Source organism: Triturus cristatus, chromosome 5_1 (assembly GCF_964204655.1).
Source record: "Triturus cristatus chromosome 5_1, aTriCri1.1, whole genome shotgun sequence".
Lineage (NCBI taxonomy): Eukaryota > Metazoa > Chordata > Amphibia > Caudata > Salamandridae > Triturus > Triturus cristatus.
In genome coordinates, this window is record NC_140587.1 from 950,410,877 (window position 1) to 950,432,667 (window position 21,791).

The window sequence follows — 21,791 nt, forward strand, 5'->3', positions numbered from 1 at the left end:
TTATCAAAATAAGGGGGGGAAAAAGAGGTTGATGGTTAGGTTCACCCTCCAGCAGTATATGTATCAAAGAACAACCTGAACTAGTCAAGTAAAAGAACCTAACCTTAGGGGGAAGGAAGGTATCAGAAGACAAATTGGTTCTGAAATACCAAATATAGAAAAAGGAAAAGATTGTCTTTTTCTTGAGTCCCCTCACTCACCAGGGTTTCCCCACGGTGACATGCTTCATCATTGGGGTCCTCCCAGTCCTCTACGGACTGAGGCGTGCTGCAACTTGCGAATTACGTAGGAGCACTAAAAAATCAGACTATGTGTAGTGCAAGTGAAAAAGTGGAGTGGAATTTAAAATTAAAATTAATCAGCTAGTGGGCCAAATAGACTTTATTAATGCTCTAAGCTGAAAAAATTAAAAATGGGGTGATATACTGAGGTCCCTAGTTATAATGAATAGGTGTACCTAGCATATTGTCTGGTCAACTAGTTTCGAGCTTCCCCAGCTCTTCGTCAGGACAACACTGGGACCAGCCCAGTGAGACAGTGCCACTCCTAGTTAACCTTAATAAGGTGCAAAATGTAAAACGCTGCAACTGTGAGGCATGCGTAACTTATAATACATACGTAATGTACGTCAGGCGAAATTTAAAAAAAAAGACATTAATATGGCGGTCCGGTAGGTGTTGGCCCAAGTAGGTGTTCCGAAGCGTGGCAGTCCTTGTACAAATGTATTAGACCGCCATTGCCCCTCCGTTGACCATGAGGCATATTAATGTCTTTTAAAAAATTTCGCCTGACGTACATTACGTATGTATTATAAGTTACGCATGCCTCACAGTTGCAGCGTTTTACATTTTGCACCTTATTAAGGTTAACTAGGAGTGGCACTGTCTCACTGGGCTGGTCCCAGTGTTGTCCTGACGAAGAGCTGGGGAAGCTCGAAACTAGTTGACCAGACAATATGCTAGGTACACCTATTCATTATAACTAGGGACCTCAGTATATCACCCCATTTTTAATTTTTTCAGCTTAGAGCATTAATAAAGTCTAGGTTCTCTTTTTCCACATAACTCACTCTCTCCACAGCGCGGGGACACGCCGGGAGGCGTCACCAGGCGCTTTACAAGCTCCTTTAAACTAAACTAAACTATTTGGCCCACTAGCTGATTAATTTTAATTTTAAATTCCACTCCACTTTTTCACTTGCACTACACATAGTCTGATTTTTTAGTGCTCCTACGTAATTCGCAAGTCGCAGCACGCCTCAGTCCGTAGAGGACTGGGAGGACCCCAATGATGAAGCATGTCACCGTGGGGAAACCCTGGTGAGTGTGGGGACTCAAGAAAAGGACAATCTTTTCCTTTTTCTATATTTGGTATTTCAGAACCAATTTGTCTTCTGATACCTTCCTTCCCCCTAAGGTTAGGTTCTTTTACTTGACTAGTTCAGGTTGTTCTTTGATACAAAAACTCGGGCGTGCCATGCCGGAGATAAGATTTCAGACACAGCCCAGCGAGCCCACAGCAGCTCGAGCTGAGACACACGACGGGTGAGGAGGAGGGCTGAATCCCTTGTAGTCCTATGGGCCTGGACAGAAGTGTGACTGGGAATGTGCGACCCCCTTTCTATCACTCCACGGCCCCCCTGGGGGTCGCGCCCCACAGTTTGAAGATCCCTGCCCTATGGAGAGGCGGAATGGGGCGTTTACCCCCTCTCAGCTAGTTCATAGGTCAAAACTACACCCCAAAACAAATCACAATTTCCTCGAATTTCCCACGTTGAATGGCTGCACTATTGAAACTCTGGGTCCACTGACTGGTAGTGAACCTTGTCAACTGTGGGCATTTGGAAAAACTAAAGGCCCAAGTGAATGCAGATTGGTGTGGTTTGCATGGATGCCAGCACTTTGACATTTGCACGCCATTCTGTGTAAAACAAAGTATGGATCAAAAAGGGCTATTTTTACCATATTTATGTTACAGAAATCTCAGCCAATTCAAACCGATGCCCAGCATCTTACCACCCTGCATTCCCACACTTCTCCTTCTTGAAATGCTGCCTCCCAGGTATGGGTGGACTTAATGCATGTCATTAGAACGTACCAACACCATAACCATGTGAAGACCTCATTGCTACTACAGTGACATCATACAGTCCAAGTTTTGACCAGTTCCTGTTGCAAGCGATAGACCCAGTCACACAAGTGGGGTATCGTTTTTATCAGGAGAAGTATGAGAACACTGGGTGGTAGGAATTTTGTAGATCACTGGAGATCCAGGAACTTTCCTTGACAGAAACGTGAGAAACATCCATGATTTTAGCCAAAAAATGATGTTTGCAGAACATTTCCAGTAAAAAAACCTTTGCAGAATACAGGCAACTTGCACCTCTATGAATTACAGTGGGTGTCTAGTTTTTAGAAATGTCTGACTTTGATATATGTCCATGGGTGCTGGCTGAGCACTGGGCCCAAATACCGCAGCTGTTCATATTGCCAGATTGTTGGTTTTGGGGCTCTTTCATCTTGCGGGGGATATGTCCAACCACACAAGTGGGTTCCATTTTTATCAGGAGATGTGTGAGAACACAGAATAGTAGAACTTTTGTTATTATCAATTGAACTTCTCTTCATTTTTGTCTTCCAAATGCAAGCAAGTATGCAAGAAAGCATTTTGTAAAATAATCTCAAAAACACATGGCAGTACAGCTAACCTCAAATTCATAATTGTACAAATAACCACTATTCCTAACCTCAATATGTTGGATATGTTTACAAAATAGATAGGTTTTCTTCGTACCCATTATCATTTCTTAAATTTTACCATATGAATTAATGCATGGTTGATACATAATGAAAGATCATTATAAACCGCAGCTCAGCTGTTAGTTCTGGTCATTTTGTGTTTTTGAACAATAAACAATCACTATATGTCCCTGTAACCAGAAGGGACTGATGGATTGAAAGATGTATTACTTTTGTAAATTGGCCATGGGGGGGATACAAATGAATTTATACCTATTTTACTTTTTCCTACGTATTTTCATGATTTTTCTATGTCAATAATTAATTTCTTTGGGATAACCATAAGCAATCTGCAAAAATGATCCCATGCTGAATTCTGAATGTTGGCTACTTTTCAGAAATGTATACCTTTCAAGGTTCACCCCAGGGTTTCAAACCCGTTTCCACGACAATCTGCAAGTAGGTAAAAATCACAAATAATAGGAATAATCAGCTGCCACTTAGAAAAAGGTATATACATTATGGTAAAAAAAACTAAAAACTTCCAGTTTCTGAGAGCTGTGAAGAGGGTGATCTTTGTACAGCAAAGCCTTTGTTGATGCCATTTTTTGGGGAAGAAACGTACACTTTCTTGCCCTGCACTTTTCCCGCAAAAAAGCTTACGTTTTTCAAAATGTCAGCAATTTTCTTGGTTCCCTCCAAGAGAATCCACAAACCCTGGATGACTTTAAACTCCTCATCGTGTGGGGAAAAAGGATGCTAATTTAACCCCGGTAACTTTTTTGTAAAAAAGTTATGAAGGCTTAAGGGTGAAGTGCTGCAAACATAAACAAGCATTGGCATAGCCAATAGGTCTCGCCTTTGGGACCTTATAAGTGTTTAGCCATGCAACAGTTGATGTTGTTGCACCAAGGATATTGTGCTGCATAACTAAATACTTGTAAGGTCCCAAAAGCAAGACTTATTGGCTATGCCATTGCTTGTTTTCTTTACGCTGAAGAACTGAACCTGCTGCTTCCGTCACAAATGCTGCTGTTGAAACAATGTTCTCTGCATATGAATGTCATTACCTAATACATTATTGTAAATTCTGTGGCACAATGAAAATGAATAAAATTGGTTAAAAAAATAACACAGGGATATATGGTTCATAAAAAATGGCTGGAAAATAATGAAGTAAACAGATATGGTGGAAGTGATACTGGATTAGACACTACATAATAATATAACCGAAGGAGACCCAGTGACTGTACAAAACAGAAACACAAGACAATAGTTAATCTTTGTTTAAAAACAATCACAAATCTCTGCTGTTGCCAAAAGTCGCAGCTTACTTTTGGGGCTTTTGCTGCCTGGAACACTTCAAGCACTTTTTCTTGTGTGTGTGTTGTGCTTGCTTTGCACCTAGTCATTATGCAGAGTTGACGTGAGAGGAGAGGCTGAGGAACTTATCTCTTACATTTTTCCATGGAATCGAGGCTACCCCGGCTTGAAGGTGCACCTTTTCCTCTTCGGATTCAGCGTGGGACTCCACATTAGCTTTGCCTCATGCTGGAATTATCAGTTGCCTGGCTCCCTTCCCCTGCAGCTACTCGACGCCCTCCACCTGGTTTTTCCTGCATGTTGGCCTTGTTATACACAGCGCTCTGGAAAGGCGTGGTTGGCACAGGGTTAGAAGCAGATACTGCTTTGCCAATTTAATGTTTAAGGCCAGTGCAGTCTAAGGGAATCCTGCACCTGCTGTAGCTGGGTTAGTGTAAACAGACTCCGGAAGGGCCAGCTGGTAGCAGTTGATCGCCATGGAACTCCTTCCTTTCTTGTCATATTACGCGATGTGCTGCAAAATTGTGTGTGCCCCAAAAAGCAGAGCATCGAGAGGTTAGAATAAAACAGACTTCTTTACACGCTGTAAACACTGCCTGGGATGAATCTAATACCACATAGTCTTAGAGTTGTGCCATTCCTGTATTGTCTTACCCTCAACCTTAATTTATTTGTATATTTATTTACTGATTATAGTGTTTTTATCCAAATAATTTGACCAAGTACTTTAACGGTACACATGAAATGAGAGATGCATAAAGCGCTGGTGAAATAGGAATAATTCTTAAAGTTTTTTTAAAACCTTGATCGTACAGAAAGTGGAAGCTCTTTCCATAAATTGGAGCCAATAGTGCAAGAGAACAGAAATGACACATGCATGGAGGATATGGCGCAGTGAGAAGACAAAGTGGCAGAAAACAAAGGCACGCGGCGAGACGGCAACAAGGAGATGAGTAAGCAGCATGGACGGGGTAGAGATGCACACAGCGAGAAAGCAAAACAAAAACTGGGAGAAGGTTTGGGGGGTGAGCACAGAAGCACACAGGAAGACAAAACAACCTGAAGGCCGGAGTCGATGGCAAAGAAGCACAGACAGAGCAACACGGAGAAGGGAGTAAATAAGCACACAGTGAGACGGAGCAAAGTGGAGATGGATGGGAGAAGCACATGAAGAGGCAGAGCTACATGGAGATGTGAGGAGGCCGATAAGCACATGAAGAAGGTAGTTGGAGAATACACACACGCACTCTCGTAGAGTGCTTCTCTAAAGAGGCCAAGCATTGGCCGCGCAGAATGTAATGTAATGAACAGCCATCTTTATAGAGGAGGACAGGATGTACAGTGACATTGGTTTGAATTTATTGTGAATGATTTTGGGGAATGGAATCCTGTCATATTTGCGTGTGCACTCAAAACTTGCCGACGGAGTATTATGAAACACTTACTAGCCTTCGAGGGCTGATGAATTTACTTTTAAATATTTTTGCTTTCTACTGCCGCTGTGTGTGTGTCGCTTGAACTAAAGGAAATGAAAAGTGAGGGAAGGGGAAAAGACGAGGGGACGTAAAGTGGGCTTTTCTAACGTGCGCTGCGAAAGTGAAAGTGATCGCGATGCACTTCACTTAATGACCCGTGAAAGACAGATGGCGGCTGCATGCTTGCACGCTCGCGTGAACGCAAGCGCTAGACCAGCCAAAGCATGGGGGTTGCACTTTCAAAACCCGCTTACTAAATGTCTTGCCAGAGCAGCACATGCATGCGCTGGCTCAGGCGAGACCTAAAAAAGTTGTAAAGGAGAACCACTAACTACTATGATTCTTCTGTAATCTCTTATTATGCTCAGAACACAAGCAATAGCTTTGAATTGCCCTTTATATGATAGTAGTAATTTTAATTTGCATTCACATGTGGCCAGTAACAATTGCTATCTCCCACTCAGATTATTGTAATTTAATTCATGTGGTGTACAGTTTGGGTTAGAAAGAACACTAAAGACAACAACATAAATCACACAAAGAGAGGAAAAGAAGCATATGCATCATGTAATGTAATCATAAATATAAGGACATGTACTAGGATGGTTTTTAAGAGCTGTCACAAGGAGAAGTTATTGTAGGGAAGCTCTGGCAAATATAAGATCAACATTTATTTTGAAGAAGGATCTTGTGTTCTGGACTCAGTCAGAGTGTGAAGGGTACTTGCGTTGTGATAAAATGCTGTCTTGAGCCCTTAGCAATTGGCACGCTTAGAATGGCGATATAGAACACAGATTACTTCACTCAACACCATGTTAACAGACAGCAGTGTCCGAAGCACAAGCAAGCAGAGGCCAACACAAGTGACAACATATTGTTATGTTATGTTATGTGTATTTGTAAAGCGCAACATCACCCAAGAGGGTATCCTGGCACTGAAAAAGTGTTTACGCTGATCCCTATCTATGGTAGGTTGGTTAATTGTAAAGCGTGGCCTTCAGCTTCTTGGGGAATTCAATGAGAGAGGAGGATGCTCTGATGGGAGTAGAAGTCCTGCTGAGCAGAGGTGTCTGGGTGGTTGTTGGAAGGTGATTTGACTTTTCAGGTAGGTGGAGCCTTAGTTGGGTAGTGCCTTGAGCGTGTGTGTGAGGAGTTTAAAATGAGTGTGCTGTGAATCAGGAGCCAGTGGAGGGCCCTGAGGTGTGATGTGATGTGAGTTCTGTGTGGGAGGTTGAGGATTAGCCTGGTTGCTACGTTCTGGATGATTTGTAGTTTTCCAGTTTCAGTGGCCCAACTTGCTGGTGACTAGGGCGTGAGTGACACTTTTTCTAGTGCTGCCTGGGAGCCATTTGAAGACCTTCCGCAGCATCTTCAGGGTGTGAGAGCAGGATGCAATGAATGCATTGACTTGTGTGGTCATGTCCTGTTGGTTGTTGATTATTCAGAGGATCCCTGCATGGGTGAGGGTGTGGGCTCGAATTTGACTGGCCACCTGTTTGAGTCCCAAGGTGAGGTGTTCTTGCCGAAGATCACTACTTCTGTCGTATCAGTGTTGAGTTTGAAACAGTTGGGCTTTATCCATTTAGCAACTTTGATCATGCAGGAGGTGAACTTGGGATTCTTGTCCTTCAGAAGGCATACCATCTCCATTATTTAGCATTTTAATTAATCTCCTTAGCGTTGTGGATATCAAATGCATACTCTTACCGATTACATCATTTCACAAGTAAACATTTTATCAATCTGTTAAGATGGATAGACACTCAACAGTGTAGGTTCACATTACCACAACACTATTGCTCCAGTTATGTTGAACTGCCAGTTTTTTTTTGTAGTACTTTTGACTTTCCTAAGCCAACATTGTGATCTGAGCCCAGCAAAGGGTTATACAAGTATAGCCGCCGCCTCAGCGCTAATCCCTACTCGCCGGTGCTCCCTGACATTGTATCACTAAGACCTACCCCCTACCTGCTCTCTGACCACCTCCTGTTCCCCCCCCCCCCCCTCAGGGTTCATCCCAAGACTACGTGTACTAATCGAGGTTATCTCAGGTCTCACGTACTACACAGCACACTTGGACTTCCCTATCCTATTATGTATAATACTGCTTTCTAACCTCCTCCTGTCCCCCCCCCCCCGAAGGTTCATCCCAAAACAAAGTGCACCAATCGAGGTTATCTTAGGACTCAAGTACTACCTCAATACTGTACAGCACACTTGGACCGCCAAACCTATATGTATATCACTGCTCTACTATATGACTCTTGGGAGAAACTGCTGTGGTTCAACTCAAGACAACGTGCACTAATGGAGGCGATCTCAGGACTTACGTACTACCGCAATACTGCACAGCACACTTGGACTTCCAAACCAATATGTATAACAAGATAACAGGCTCTATTATATGACTCTTGCTGTTAAAACTGCTGTAAAGCGCTCCCCCGGGTCCGGCCAGTGTTATATAAAACTCCTTAAATAAACAAAGAAAATAAATATTGGCTTTTATTTCATTATCTTGCTTTTATTACCCCCCCCGGAGTGACAGCATGACACACCACAGAACGTGGGAATGGATTTTAAACCACCTTCGTTATCATGGTCACTAGGCTGACCTATTTAGGATTCAATTAATTAATTATTTTGGGATGGCGAAGTAGGGAGGTGTGTCATAAAACAGTTGTTAGGGAAGATACAAATGAAAATATAGGTGTAGTAAGAAGTGGATGAGAGTAAGGTTAAGTGTTTTGATCTGCATATGGTAATTTCGACATTATATAAATAATGTTGTGAATACATAAATATTTTGGTATTTTCAGCTGGATGACGTTGTAACTGACTCCCAAACAGTCCTGCATGGTGAGGGGTAATGTGCAGGGGTTGATGCAGATAAGGCTTTTTTTGCTACTTTATGATTTTCTAAAGCATATCAAAGAATTACTGTCAACATTTCAAAATGCTATTTACAGAATCTTTCCTAAGATGGGCAGTGCCTCTCAGGTAGGACTGGTTCTCAGGAAGTACTCCTTGTTAGACTGGGAGCATGTAATCATTATTTCATTTTTTAGTTTGCCAGAGATTGTTTGACTGTCAATAATTATTTTTTTATTTTTAGAGTAGCTTGAAATTGCTTTAGTCCATGGATGATCCTTGAACATCCCCTGCTGTGCAATCTCTTAAAATTATTTTGTAGTGCAAGGTGTCTAATCCTGCAGAGCACACATGCGACGAAGGTTAATAGAAAGGCAGATCATTGTTGCCTTGGTGCTTTTTACAGGCATGAAATCTTACTGCAAGTGTTCTTTTGGGACTCATTTAGGAATGTGTGTTATGGGTCAGTGAATCACATGGTGAACCAGATGGTGATGACTTTGGTCATGGTAGATGGTAGATTTTTTGTGGATAGGACTGTACAAGAAATACTGCCTGTGGATGTCTTCTTTGAAGCTTGAGGCAGTGCCTCTTTCATACATGGTTCCTACGCCTCCTTCATTCTGATTATTAAATGGTCTGTTACAAAACCAATTATGAAGAAAATAATGGCCATACTTATGCATCTATTTGTTCAGAGGAATCACATCTGTTAGTTAGATGGTTGTTTGCTCAGGTGACAGGCGAAGCAAGAGTCGACAAACTACCTTGAAGTATCCAGGGTGTGTATTGTAGCCCCTTCCATAAACCAAAGAAAATTTGTGTCCACACCTTACTTCTTTATATAAACAAGGGAACGGCAAAGCCCTCTTTTCTTCATTTGTACAGGGTGGCGTCCCATCCAAAAAAGAGATTTTACATCTAAGGTAATGTATTTAATAGTTTAGTTATTCTTGGGTATATTCACTCATATTACCTGCTGCATCCCAGTAATGTCAAAAACATTGTAATTTTCCTTGTTGCTATGGCTGGCAAGAAACTGTCTTGAAGGCTCCTGGTGGTTTTACAGCATTGGAACCAAGAGGTCTGTTTTTGATACAGCAAGTTGTCCAGCTATGGTGACTTCTTATGCTTCAGATTAAGATTAAGGACTGTCTTCTCTACTGTTATCTAAATTTGCATGGCCATTTAGAAGGTCAGTCATTATTTGTATTGCCCCTAAGCAGTCCAGTCACTGTTCTCGGACTAACTCAAGCTGCTGCACTGCTGCAATCGCATCACAAGAAGGTGCCATGCATTAAAGAAATGCTATTAAGGATGGAAAGAGATTTCTTATGGTGGGACGCAGAATACATGTTTGGCAGTTTAGCTCAACATGTCCTACAGTAAGTCATGTAACTCTTACTCTGGAATGCATGTAAATCTTCTGAGAAGCAGTGACACATTTAACTGAAGCCTTAACACATTTGAATTAAAAGCTATTTATTGCATTTGTAGAGGATTTCTCATGATGTGCATGACATTTGTCAGCAATTACAGCTTTCAATAAGAGCTTTATGGTTTTCATAAGCCTGTTTCGTCTTGGGAGGTCAGCATAGGTTTAGCCAAGTTGATGGGCCTACCAATCAAGGTATGCTTCAATTTCCTTCAGAGGTATGTTGCTGAAGCCTTTTAAAGTAAAGTTCCACACTCTTTCCCTGTTGATATCTCAATATTATTTTTTCTTAGTTTCCTTGTTTACACATCTCCTTTGGGAATGCATCTAGATTTTCTTCTCAAATGTATGTTCAAAGAAACATTTCCCTAAATATCACTTAACCTAAAAAAAAATAAGCATAGCTCACATTTTAAGCTAATGGTTGTTTGCACAAAACATTTAAAGAAATGAGTTTTGTGTCTTGTAGCATATTTACTTAAAGAGAGCAAGGGTTAAAATGAGGTACCTGTATCAGAGAAATGGCGTAATTGTGGCAGCAGATTCTTCTCTACCACTTTAGCATAATCTTTCCAAACACCATGCTACCCACCGGAATGGAAGATCATACCTTGGCTTCCTTTATGACAGTTGTGTAACATCTCATAACATATCAAGTGTCCTCTTAGTGAAGCCTCCATGTAAAAAGCTATAGGCCATTTGAACAAAGTTGAACATATGGCAAACTATATAATGGTATGGAAGTAGATAATGAACCTCTTCAATGTTTCAAAGCATGGTTTATCACAAAAGATATACCAGGACTCTCATGGAAAGCAGTTATGGAGGTACCCATTAAAGCCAGAACAATAAGTCATGACAAAATTAGTAATGTTGAAAATGTAGGTATCACGTCTGTCCAACATGAGTTCCTAAAACAAAAGGTTTCATATCAATACAATATTTGAGAAACCGTGCTCTTAGGTGCAGGTGCCCATTTAATAAATTTGAACAACATTTTAGAATATTTTATAACTTCCCTGATTGTTATATGATGAAGGATTTGCCTGGAAAATGTAGTCAAAAATGTTTACATGATTTTTGCAGTAAAGTGTGAATATGATTACTTTTTATCGATCTACATGATGGAATCCATTCAGGTGTAGTAATCCATGCATTTTTTCCGTTTGTTTGAATGTCCTGCATTTCAGCCCCGCGGCCTTCAGTATGCCTGGTGTTACATTATTGTCGTCAGGTCGATTAAAGATTATCGTTATTTAAATATTGTAAATACAGTACCTGGTTTAGCATGTATCTTGCTTTTGCCTTAGCTAGACTGTAGCAAAGTGATCTAATATAACTACAGCGGTAGGGTGATGTACTGCTACTACTTAAAATATGTTAATCTACAAAAAGTTAAATAAATAAAGAAAGTCTATTTGACCAGTTTATGATTAATTTTCAGCATCATGTCCAGTTTGTTACAATCACACTGAATAAAAAGTAATCAACGTGGTAGGTTTTTCAGTTATTGTTAATTTTTTCTACTTTTAAAATCGTAATAAATCCACCTTTATTTATTTATGTGAATCTTTATAGGAATCAGATTGCTCACCATCAGTATTTCCAAGCAACATATATTAATATGTGGATCGATATTTTTTACCTTGTGAATAATAAGTGAAAATAATTTTTTAAGATCTGCCTCATTTATTTTGATTTTTCTAGTAAATGGTCACATGTATGTTAAACTAGATGTTATTCCTCTTTCAGAAGCGCTCCAGAGGCCAAATGCTGTTTGACAAAGTGTGTGAGCACCTAAACCTTCTAGAAAAAGATTACTTTGGGCTGACATACCGTGATTCGGAGAGCCAAAAGGTAAATCACAAATGCTTTTAGTTTTTATTACAATATAAAAATAATTGTGAATTCTAATCTTGCCCATTGGATATTTGATGAAGTAGATATTTTGACAAAAGGACTAGTATTTTTATTGCATATTTAGGAACGCCAGATGCACCAACATCTTTACTTTGCAAAAACGAAAATCTGTAAATCCAATAACAACCGTGACAACAAAATGAAGGCAAAATGGTAATCTGTCTTTGAGAGGCTAACACATTCAGGCAGCACACACTTCCTCAACAAAAAAAGTCCTAAATCTGCAATAAAAACCCCCTTGTATCAGCAAAGTGAATACATAAAAGAACACACACACTGGATCTCAAATGTGACACGTTTTGTTTAATTTGGACTCTAACCAAAGGAGTTTTTGATGTCCGATCACAAGAACCTAATGAGAACACAAGTGGAACAACGTAACCATCCTTGAAATGCCAATTGCTTGATGGACAGCCCATCTACACATTGGCAAAGCTTGAAAAACACATGCAAGCCAGTGGTTGAAGACGACTTAAAGAAGACTTGCTGTGGATGATCGCAAGGCTGTAGATGGTGCATAAGATTTAAATTTCCTTTGAAGAAACTGAGGACCTATCCTGTGAACTGCCCTAAACATGATGCACGTAGCCTTAAAGAGGACTCTTCCAGGAACAGGAAGCCAATGTAACTCAGCCAAGGCCTAAGAAGTTGAAGAGAATCTGAGCTGCGCCAAGACTAATATAGCAGCAGCCTCCTAAATTCACACCAAACGCTTCAGTAGGTGGGCTGGAGACACCAAGAATAATGCATTGCGGTAAGGTTGCTAAGAATAGTGCCCTGAACCACTAATAGACAAGTCACCAAAAGATAAAAGGGCAGGACTTTGCAGAGCAGTCTCATCAAGTCAAAGCTGGTGGAAGAGTTCTTGTTCGTGGAAAGGCGAGAGATCACTATCTACATGAGCCTCCAGATTATTCACCAATGTTGCCATCTCTGCCACCATGCTGTCAAACAGAGGCCAACAGTAGATGGTAAAGGAGGCGCTGGTTTTCCTGAAGAACAGCAGAGTATCTCGATTTTATCAACTTTGAATTTCAGAACAATTCAACTAAGCCATGCCGAATATCCTTTGGACAGTTATAGAAAGAATCCATAACATGACTTTTGGGAATATCCAAAGTCAAGATGAGTATCATCAGCAAAGTTTATGAAATTAATGCCATAGGATCTTGTATATAAGGCCAATGGGCATAGGTATACATTAAACATATTTGGGCTTAAAGCCAAGCCTTGGATTGCCCCTGAGTTACTGAATTAAAGTTGGACCAATTTGGTTGGAACTGTATGGATTGTGATCTATCTGCAATGTCTGATTGCAACCATCCCAAGGCTCTGCAGTTCACACCTTTCTCTGATAGTCTAGATGCCAACATTTTGTGAATCATGGTGTCAAAAGTGACAGACAGATCTAACAATACCAGTCCAATATCAATTGTCATTCGCAGATCTCCAAAGCAGAAACCACCACAGACTCTGTTTTATGAGCCGGACTAAAGCCTGCTTGGCCCTCATCCAAAATACGGATATCGCAGAGTTTTGTCCGCTCTGTGCGGATTTCCCAAAAACTCTGTGAAGTGTCTCGGAGCAGAGTTTTCTCTCTCGAGCGTCTAGACCTCTTCCCGTAGAGATTTCTCAACATGGGCCATCATGGCAGGTCGCAACTGCTAGCTTTGAGGAATCTGCTGCTCGTGTTGAGAAAGCTGCCGCTAGAGTAGAATGTCTAATCGAGCGGCAGAAAGCAGCAGCACCCTCTGGCATGACGCATAGTGCCATTCACTCTGATTTTACAGTGTGGGACAAACTCTTAGCGTTAAAAATCAGTGTGAGCAGTGCACCTTAACAGACTTTGCTGCTGGCGGAATTCCATTGAAAGAAGGAAACCCTGGAGTGTATTCAATATAACTTGTCATTCCTAAAAACTAAGGGTCTGATAAACAAAGGTAAACTTAGACCTGAAGTCCAAGTATAGACCTGAAGTCCAACGGCTCAGTTCACAAAAGTAAACTTAGATCTGACGTCCAAGTTTAGACTTGAAGTCTGAGGGCTCACTTCACTAATGTAAACATAGACCCGAATTCTAAGTTTAGACCTGAAGTCTAAGACCTGAAGCCCAAGTTTATCTTTGTGAATCTAAATGTTTTCGAGTTGTAAACAAATTCCCCAAGAAACAGACGTTCCAAATAACTACTATTTAAGAAGTGATTCCCATGCTAAAAGAGAAAGATGGATACTTTTTACATCTTCATGATTTCCATGCAACAAGAAACTTCAAGGATGCATACTTTCATATCCTAATGCATTCAGCCCACAGAAAATATCTATAGTTTGTAACAAAAGGTATACGTTACCAATTCAGAGTACTGCCTTCTGGCTTCAAGTTTGCCCTGAGAGTGTTCTCAAAGAGGTTTGGAATATTAGCAGCATACATGAGCAATAAGACAATTCATGTATACCCATATTTTCCTGATTGGCTGGTAAAGGAGAGTTCAGCAGTACATAAGGCACATTGACACAGTGGTGCATGTGCATGTCTGTCGGGCTTCAAGATCAACACAACGTAATCATTGCCATCCTCAGAGAAAGTGAAGTCTTTCTTAGGGGTGACAGTAGACACCACACCGTACATTACCAAACCAGTTTTAAGGACAGCGAAGTCCATTGCAGAGCTTGATTCCCCTTTAACATAATTCTTTAAATTCTGACATTGAGGAATTTGATGAAATTGTTGGGAATGATGGATGGCTTCATGTATTCAGTTAATTCCAAATGCACAGTTGCATATGAGGGCCTTTTAGGAATGGTTGAAAAAACAATAATCTCAAACTCAAGTAGATTGGAACAATTTAGCGGTTGTCCTAAATAGGGAACTGAAAAAAATTATAGTGGTGGAAATCAAAAAACACCAGAATCCATCATAATAACAGGGAATCACACTAGGAATGTAGTGAACTCATTGACCAGCTAAACATCAAGGTCCAATGGTCAGAAACAGATATAGTAATCTCGCATATCACACAACAACAACAAATCACGCATGTCACACGACAACACCAGACTCTTATGCCATAGTATCGACAGGGCAGCCAGGCAAACAAATCCAGCAGTGGCGATCGCACTTGACGCAGAGAAGGCTTTCAACAGGGTCTCATGGCATTTTCTAAAACACTGCATGCGAAGTTTCAACCTAGGCAGTGCTTTCATAAAGAAAGTTATGGCTCTATATGACAAAACCTACGCCCCGCATAGTGATCAACGTGCCATCTCCGAACCCTTTAGACTCCACAGAGGTACAAGACAAGGATGCCCATTGTCCCCCTCACTATTCCTACTCGCACTAGAACCACTAATCAGAGATATTGAGGCAAACAATCAGATGAAGGGTTTTGCCATTAAAGACACTACAACCAAACTAGCTGCATAGGCGGACGACATTCTTGTCGTCACCGAAAGCCCTGAAACCTCCATATTGGCCCTCATGGACTCCATAAACAGATACTCCGCGTACTCCGGCTATAAGCTCAACAGAGATAAGTCGGAATGTAAACCTCTCAACATACATAACACCAGAGACAAATTGGGAGACTCGGGCCTCACTTGGCAAACCAGGTTTATCCAACACCTCGGCGTCTACTTCGACAAAAATCTTAAAAACACGCTAGAACACAATGAGAAAATGCTTTTAATCAAGATTAAGAAGCTGCTTGAGGGGTGGTCACCGAAATTCATCACATGGTGGGGGAGAATTGAAACAATTAAAATGATGGTCACACCTATGATCAACTATCTTACTAACATGCTCCCTCTAATCCTCAGTATCGACTTCCACCGCAAAATAGACAAGATTCTAAATAAATTTATCTGGCGAGACAAAAAACCAAGGATGAGCCTTAAAAAATTAAGATTGACAAAAACTCTAGGGGGGTTAAACTTGGCAGACTTCAAGACTTTTCAAACAGCCTTCCTAGCAAAACAAGGGAGCTACTGGATTTTACCAGACCAGGAATACACACCGGCGTGGCTGAAAATAGAAAGAGCCATGCTAAACAACCTAGAGCCATTAGCGCTTCTAACAACCAACAGACACAACACTCTAATGAACACCATACTTACAAACACCAGAAACGCCCTACTTGAAAGTTGATCAAAAGTTAGAAAATAGAATAACAGACTCGAGATGGGAATCACTATGGTCAAATAACAAAATAAAATACAAAGGCAAGACACTATATATGAAGACATGGGTGGAAGCAGGAATATCCCTTCCCATCCAACTCGAGGATGAAGGGAGACCCTTCAAGTTCAGCTCGCTTAAAAACAAACACACCCTACCCGACATTGAATTATATAACTTTCTAAAGATAAAAGCAGCACTGTCTAGAGCGAGAATGTCTAATGCCACGCCCTCAATCTTCCAGTACATGTTTAGCCTCAACAAAACGGGACACCATGTGTCACACATCTATAGATTACTGCGCCCAAATACTTCAAGACTCAACACTAAAACACAAACATACTGGGAGTCACAGCGAGGTAACACTCTAAGCGAAAAGGAAAGCCAAATACTATGGTCCTCCCCCACACACAGTAAAGTAACCCCGGTACTGGCTCAGACAAAATTCAGGATCTTACACAAACTACACTGGACTCCCGTTCGTCTGGCGAAACTGGGCATAAACACAAATGACCTATGCTGGAACTGTAATAGCGAGAAGGGAGATCTGGCACACCGCATCTTTTACTGCCCTAAAGTTAACCCCTTCTGTGCCCATGACGAGCTGGACTCGTCATGGAGCATAGTCGCGCTGTGCCCATGACGAGTCCAGCTCGTCATGGCACCCACCCACGGGGGAAGCACTGGCGCTCCCACCGTGAGTGGTCGATCTTTTTTTTTTTTACTGGGAAGGCAGAGGAAGACCTTCCCCTGCCTCCCCCGCCCCCCCGCGTCATCAATGACGTCAGCGCGCGAGCCGCGCTGACGTCATTGGAGGTTTCCCGTTTGCTCTCCAAGGCGCAGAAAGCCATTTGCTTCCTGCGCGTCGGAGAGTAAAGGTGAGTTTTGGGGCTGGGGAGGGTTTTTTCTTTTGCATCGGTGGGTTTGGGTTAGGGTGGGGGCACTTTGGTATGCCCAGGCATGCCAGAGGCTCGGCTTTGTTCGTGTGTGCCTGTTGTTGCTTCCCTGTGAAATGGATTCTAATTTGAAAAACGCTCGTCTTTCTAGTTGCTTCCCTGTGAAATGGATCCAAAAATGCCGAGAAATGCCCTTCTTTTTAATTTTTCAAATCCAAAGTGCAGCAGCATGTAGAGAAATAGAATTTCTTATATGATACCTAACTAATTGAAAGACAGAGGGGTTGCAAAGTGGCCAGATTGTTTTTTTTTACATCCAAATACACCAGCATCACTTTACAGAGTTTGCCAGTGAAGTGCTACTTTCATTTTCTCGTCTTTCTTTGAAGAGCATTGTTGTTTCCAGGTTGGGAGAGTGTACCATTCCTGGAGGTACTACAATACCTGGTTGATGGGTGGATTGGAAAACACAATGTGTACCATGGCTCTGTGTTTATGGATGTGGTCTTTTTATACCATACTGCTTACGTTTTGTAAGGATGTAAGCAATGGACAGTGAAACGGTTCCCTTCAGGGCCCTGTAGTCATGTCCATAACTTTTCAGGTGAAACCACTCGCTGATTTCTGAATAGTTAGTGAGAGATCGTTTAGGTAACCATGTTGTTTCTGCTTACATTTCACATGCTTTGCATTCCCAATGAGTGGTTGCTTTTTTTTCTCTTTCTTTTAGGCAGCATATTACTCTTATCAAGTGCATAATTTGAATTGAGCCACATCCAAGTGTTTATAGCGGGCACAATTAGGTTACAGCTGAAGGCAGTGCGAGTTTCAGTGGGCAAGTATGGTGTTCAGTGGGGATGTGGCATTTGGAACTGGGGAACCGGGTTCCGCATTCATGACCAGTCCACCACACCACTGTACTGAGGGAGCACATTCCCATGCTAGACCGTAGAAGGCCCCACTAGACCTTAGAAGGCTTGATGTCTTAGCACAAGCAGGTGTACCCTAGTGGTGTCAATTGTGGGTTAACCTTGAAGGCCTGTCCACCACAATCCATACTGAAGTCCATCTCAAATTTCCCACCTCCCAGCGTTCCCCTGGGTCTCCCGGTAAAAATGGTGCCTCACTTGTGTGGGAGGCCCATGTACCTGCGACAGGCAAGGGCCCAAAACGTAGTGAGGTGACATCAAAATTGCCTATCTCAAAACCACCTAGTTTTGCAAGGGGGGTCACCTGGGTTTTTGGCCCGGTGCTCGGAGGCCATCTAGGGAATCCTACCAAACCCATACATTTCTGAAAACTAGACACCCGGGGGGCTTCCAGGGAGGAATGGCTTGCGTGGATCCCCCAACATTTCCTTACCCAGAATCCCCTGCAAACCTCAATTTTAGCTGCAAAAATCACTTTTTTCACACATTTTTGTGTGGGAAAGTTGTGGCATCACCGGGCTCACTCAAATTTCCCACCTCCCAGCGTTCCCCTGGGCCTCCCGGTAAAAATGGTACCTCACTTGTGTGGGAGGCCCAAGTACCCGCGACAGGCAAGGGCCCAAAACGTAGTGAGGTGACATCAAAATTGCCTATCTCAAAACCACCTGGTTTTGCAAGGGGGGTCACCTGGGTTTTTGGCCCGGTGCTCGGTGGCCATCTAGGGAAACCTACCAAACCCATACATTTCTGAAAACTAGACACCCGGGGGCTTCCAGGGAGGTATGGCTTGCGTGGATCCCCCAACGTTTCCTTGTCGCGGGAACTTGGGCCTCCCACACAAGTGAGGCACCATTTTTACCGGGAGACCCAGGGGAACGCTGGGAGGTGGGAAATTTGAGTGAGCCCGGTGATGCCACAACTTTCCCACACAAAAAGTGTGAAAAAAGTGATTTGTTCAGCTAAAATTGAGGTTTGCAGGGGATTCTGGGTAAGGAAACGTTGGGGGATCCACGCAAGCCATACCTCCCTGGAAGCCCCCGGGTGTCTAGTTTTCAGAAGTGTATGGGTTTGGTAGGTTTCCCTAGATGGCCGCCGAGCACCGGGCCAAAAACCCAGGTGACCCCCCTTGCAAAACCAGGTGGTTTTGAGATAGGCAATTTTGATGTCGCATCACTACGTTTTGGGCCCTTGCCTGTCGCGGGAACTTGGGCCTCCCACACAAGTGAGGCACCATTTTTACCGGGAGACCCAGGGGAACGCTGGGAGGTGGAAAATTTGAGTGAGCCCAGTGATGCCACAACTTTCCCACACAAAAATGTGTGAAAAAAGTGATTTTTTCAGCTAAAATTGAGGTTTGCAGGGGATTCTGGGTAAGGAAACGTTGGGGGATCCACGCAAGCCATACCTCCCTGGAAGCCCCCGGGTGTCTAGTTTTCAGAAATGTATGGGTTTGGTAGGTTTCCCTAGATGGCCGCCGAGCACCGGGCCAAAAACCCAGGTGACCCCCCTTGCAAAACCAGGTGGTTTTTAGATAGGCAATTTTGATGTCGCATCACTACGTTTTGGGCCCTTGCCTGTCGCGGGAACTTGGGCCTCCCACACAAGTGAGGCACCATTTTTACTGGGAGACCCAGGGGAACGCTGGGAGGTGGGAAATTTGAGTGAGCCCAGTGATGCCACAACTTTCCCACACAAAAATGTGTGAAAAAAGTGATTTTTTCAGCTAAAATTGAGGTTTGCAGGGGATTCTGGGTAAGGAAACGTTGGGGGATCCACGCAAGCCATACCTCCCTGGAAGCCCCCGGGTGTCTAGTTTTCAGAAATGTATGGGTTTGGTAGGTTTCCCTAGATGGCCGCCGAGCACCGGGCCAAAAACCCAGGTGACTCCCCTTGCAAAACCAGGTGGTTTTGAGATAGGCAATTTTGATGTCACATCACTACGTTTTGGGCCCTTGCCTGTCGCGGGAACTTGGGCCTCCCACACAAGTGAGGCACCATTTTTACCGGGAGGCCCAGGGGAACGCTGGGAGGTGGAAAATTGTGGATCCACGCAGATTCCGGAACTTTCCACTACAGAAATGTGGGGAAAATGTGTTTTTTTGGACAATTTTTTAGGTTTGCAAGGGATTCTGGGTAACAGACCCTGGTGGGAGGCTGTCAAGTCACCCCATCCTGGATTCCCCTGGGTGTCTAGTTTTCAAAAATGTATAGGTTTGCTAGGTTTCCCAAGGTGCCCGCAGAGCTAGGGTTCAAAAACTACAGCTAGTCATTTTGCCAAAAAAGGGTCATTTTTCACTGTGAAATTAAGATGTGACCACGTTGCGTTTTGCGCCGTTTCCTGTCGCGGGCACTAGGCCGACCCACACAAGTGAGGTACCGTTTTTCTCGTAAGACTTTGGGGAACGCGGGGTGGGTGGAAATTTGTGGATCCACGCAGATTCCGGAACTTTCCACCACAGAAATATGGGGAAAATGGTGTTTTTTATTACAATTTTTTAGGTTTGCAAGGGATTCTGGGTAACAGACCCTGGTGGGAGGCAGTCAAGTTACCCCATCCTGAATTCCCCTGGGTGTCTAGTTTTCAAAAATGTATAGGTTTGCTAGGTTTCCCAAGGTGCCCGCAGAGCTAGAGTTCAAAAACTACAGCTAAACATTTTGCCAAAAAAGGGTCATTTTTCACTGCGAAATTGAGGTGTGGCCACGTTGCGTTTTGCGCCGTTTCCTGTCGCGGGCACTATGCCTACCCACACAAGTGAGGTACCATTTTTATCGGGAGACTTAGGGTAATTCAGATTTGTAAAGGAACTGTTATTATCTATTGACTTTCGATGCAGTTTTGCCTTCCAAATGAAAGACATTGTGTAAAACATAAGTAATTCTAAAAAATGACTGATAATTCTCATGCTAGTATGAGTATTCCCAATTTCAGAAATGTGCAAATATCTACTGTTTCTAAACTCTATATTTTGTTCCCATTTCAGAAATGCATAGGTGTCTTTCATACCGATTTTTCCATGTACACATTTTTACAGAATAATTACTATATACCCGGTACATAATAAAAAACCATTGCAAGTTGCTGCTCTGTTTTTGGCTCTGGGCTCGTTGGGTTTTTGGTGAACCTACAAGTCCTATATATCCCCACAACCAGTAATGTCCAGCGGATGCAACGGTATATTGCTTTCAAAGAGCTGTTATAATTAGAAGGAGTTACAGGTGAAAACGTTGACACAAAGGGCTGTTTTTTTCAACTAATTTTCAATTTATCCTATATTTAACTGTTTGTTTCTATAACAAAAACCTTGATGGATCTACACAAATGACCACTTGCTGAATTCAGAATTTTGTCTTCTTCTAGAAAATGTATAGCTTTCCAGGATCCATTATTGCTTTTGTACCCATTTCTGCCATTAACTGGAAGGAGGTCAAAAGCACAAAAAATAGCAAAAATAGGCTATGTCCCAGAAAAATGCCAAAACTGTGTAAAAAATGTTGGGTTTCTGACAAAAGTCTGGTATCCCCGAAAAGCTGGGAAAATGGTTATTTCAACCCCACAAACCCTTTTTTGATAACATTTGCAGGGAAAAACCCAGATGCTTTCATTTGCAGCCCGTTTTTCCAATTTTTCCAAAAAAAAACAAAATTTTGCAGTATTTTGGCTAATTTCTGTGACCCCTCCAGGGGAATCCACAAACCCTGAGTACCTTTAGAATCCCCATGATGTTGGAAGAAAAGGACGCAAATTTGGCGTGGATACCTAATGTGGTCAAAAAGTTACAGGGACCTAACGCGCACTACCCCAAATAGCCAAAAAAAGGCTTGGCACAGGAGAGGGAAAAGGCCTGGCAGCGAAGGGGTTAAAACCTACTGGGGAACATTTTTTACATTTCTAACAGACATGCTAGGGTGATCCCTTAATCCAGAGTTCGCAACCCTAGTAACTACACCTATCACGACAGACCCCATGTCTCAAAGAGATAGAGACCTACTTGACCTTTTGCTAACTGCCGGGATTAAATTGATTCTAAACAAGTGG

The 21,791-nt window shown here is 42.5% G+C and overlaps 1 protein-coding gene across 50 annotated transcripts in view; it reads left to right on the plus strand.

Moving 5' to 3' along the window:
- Window positions 1-21,791, plus strand: part of EPB41L3 (erythrocyte membrane protein band 4.1 like 3) — a 904,669-nt gene that overhangs the window by 430,955 nt on the left and 451,923 nt on the right. For all 50 annotated transcript variants that reach the window (XM_085606055.1, XM_085606026.1, XM_085606030.1 and 47 more), the window contains exon 4: window positions 11,592-11,696. In XM_085606055.1, the coding sequence (XP_085462181.1) occupies window positions 11,592-11,696 (105 nt within the window). The remainder of the gene's footprint in view (window positions 1-11,591; window positions 11,697-21,791) is intronic.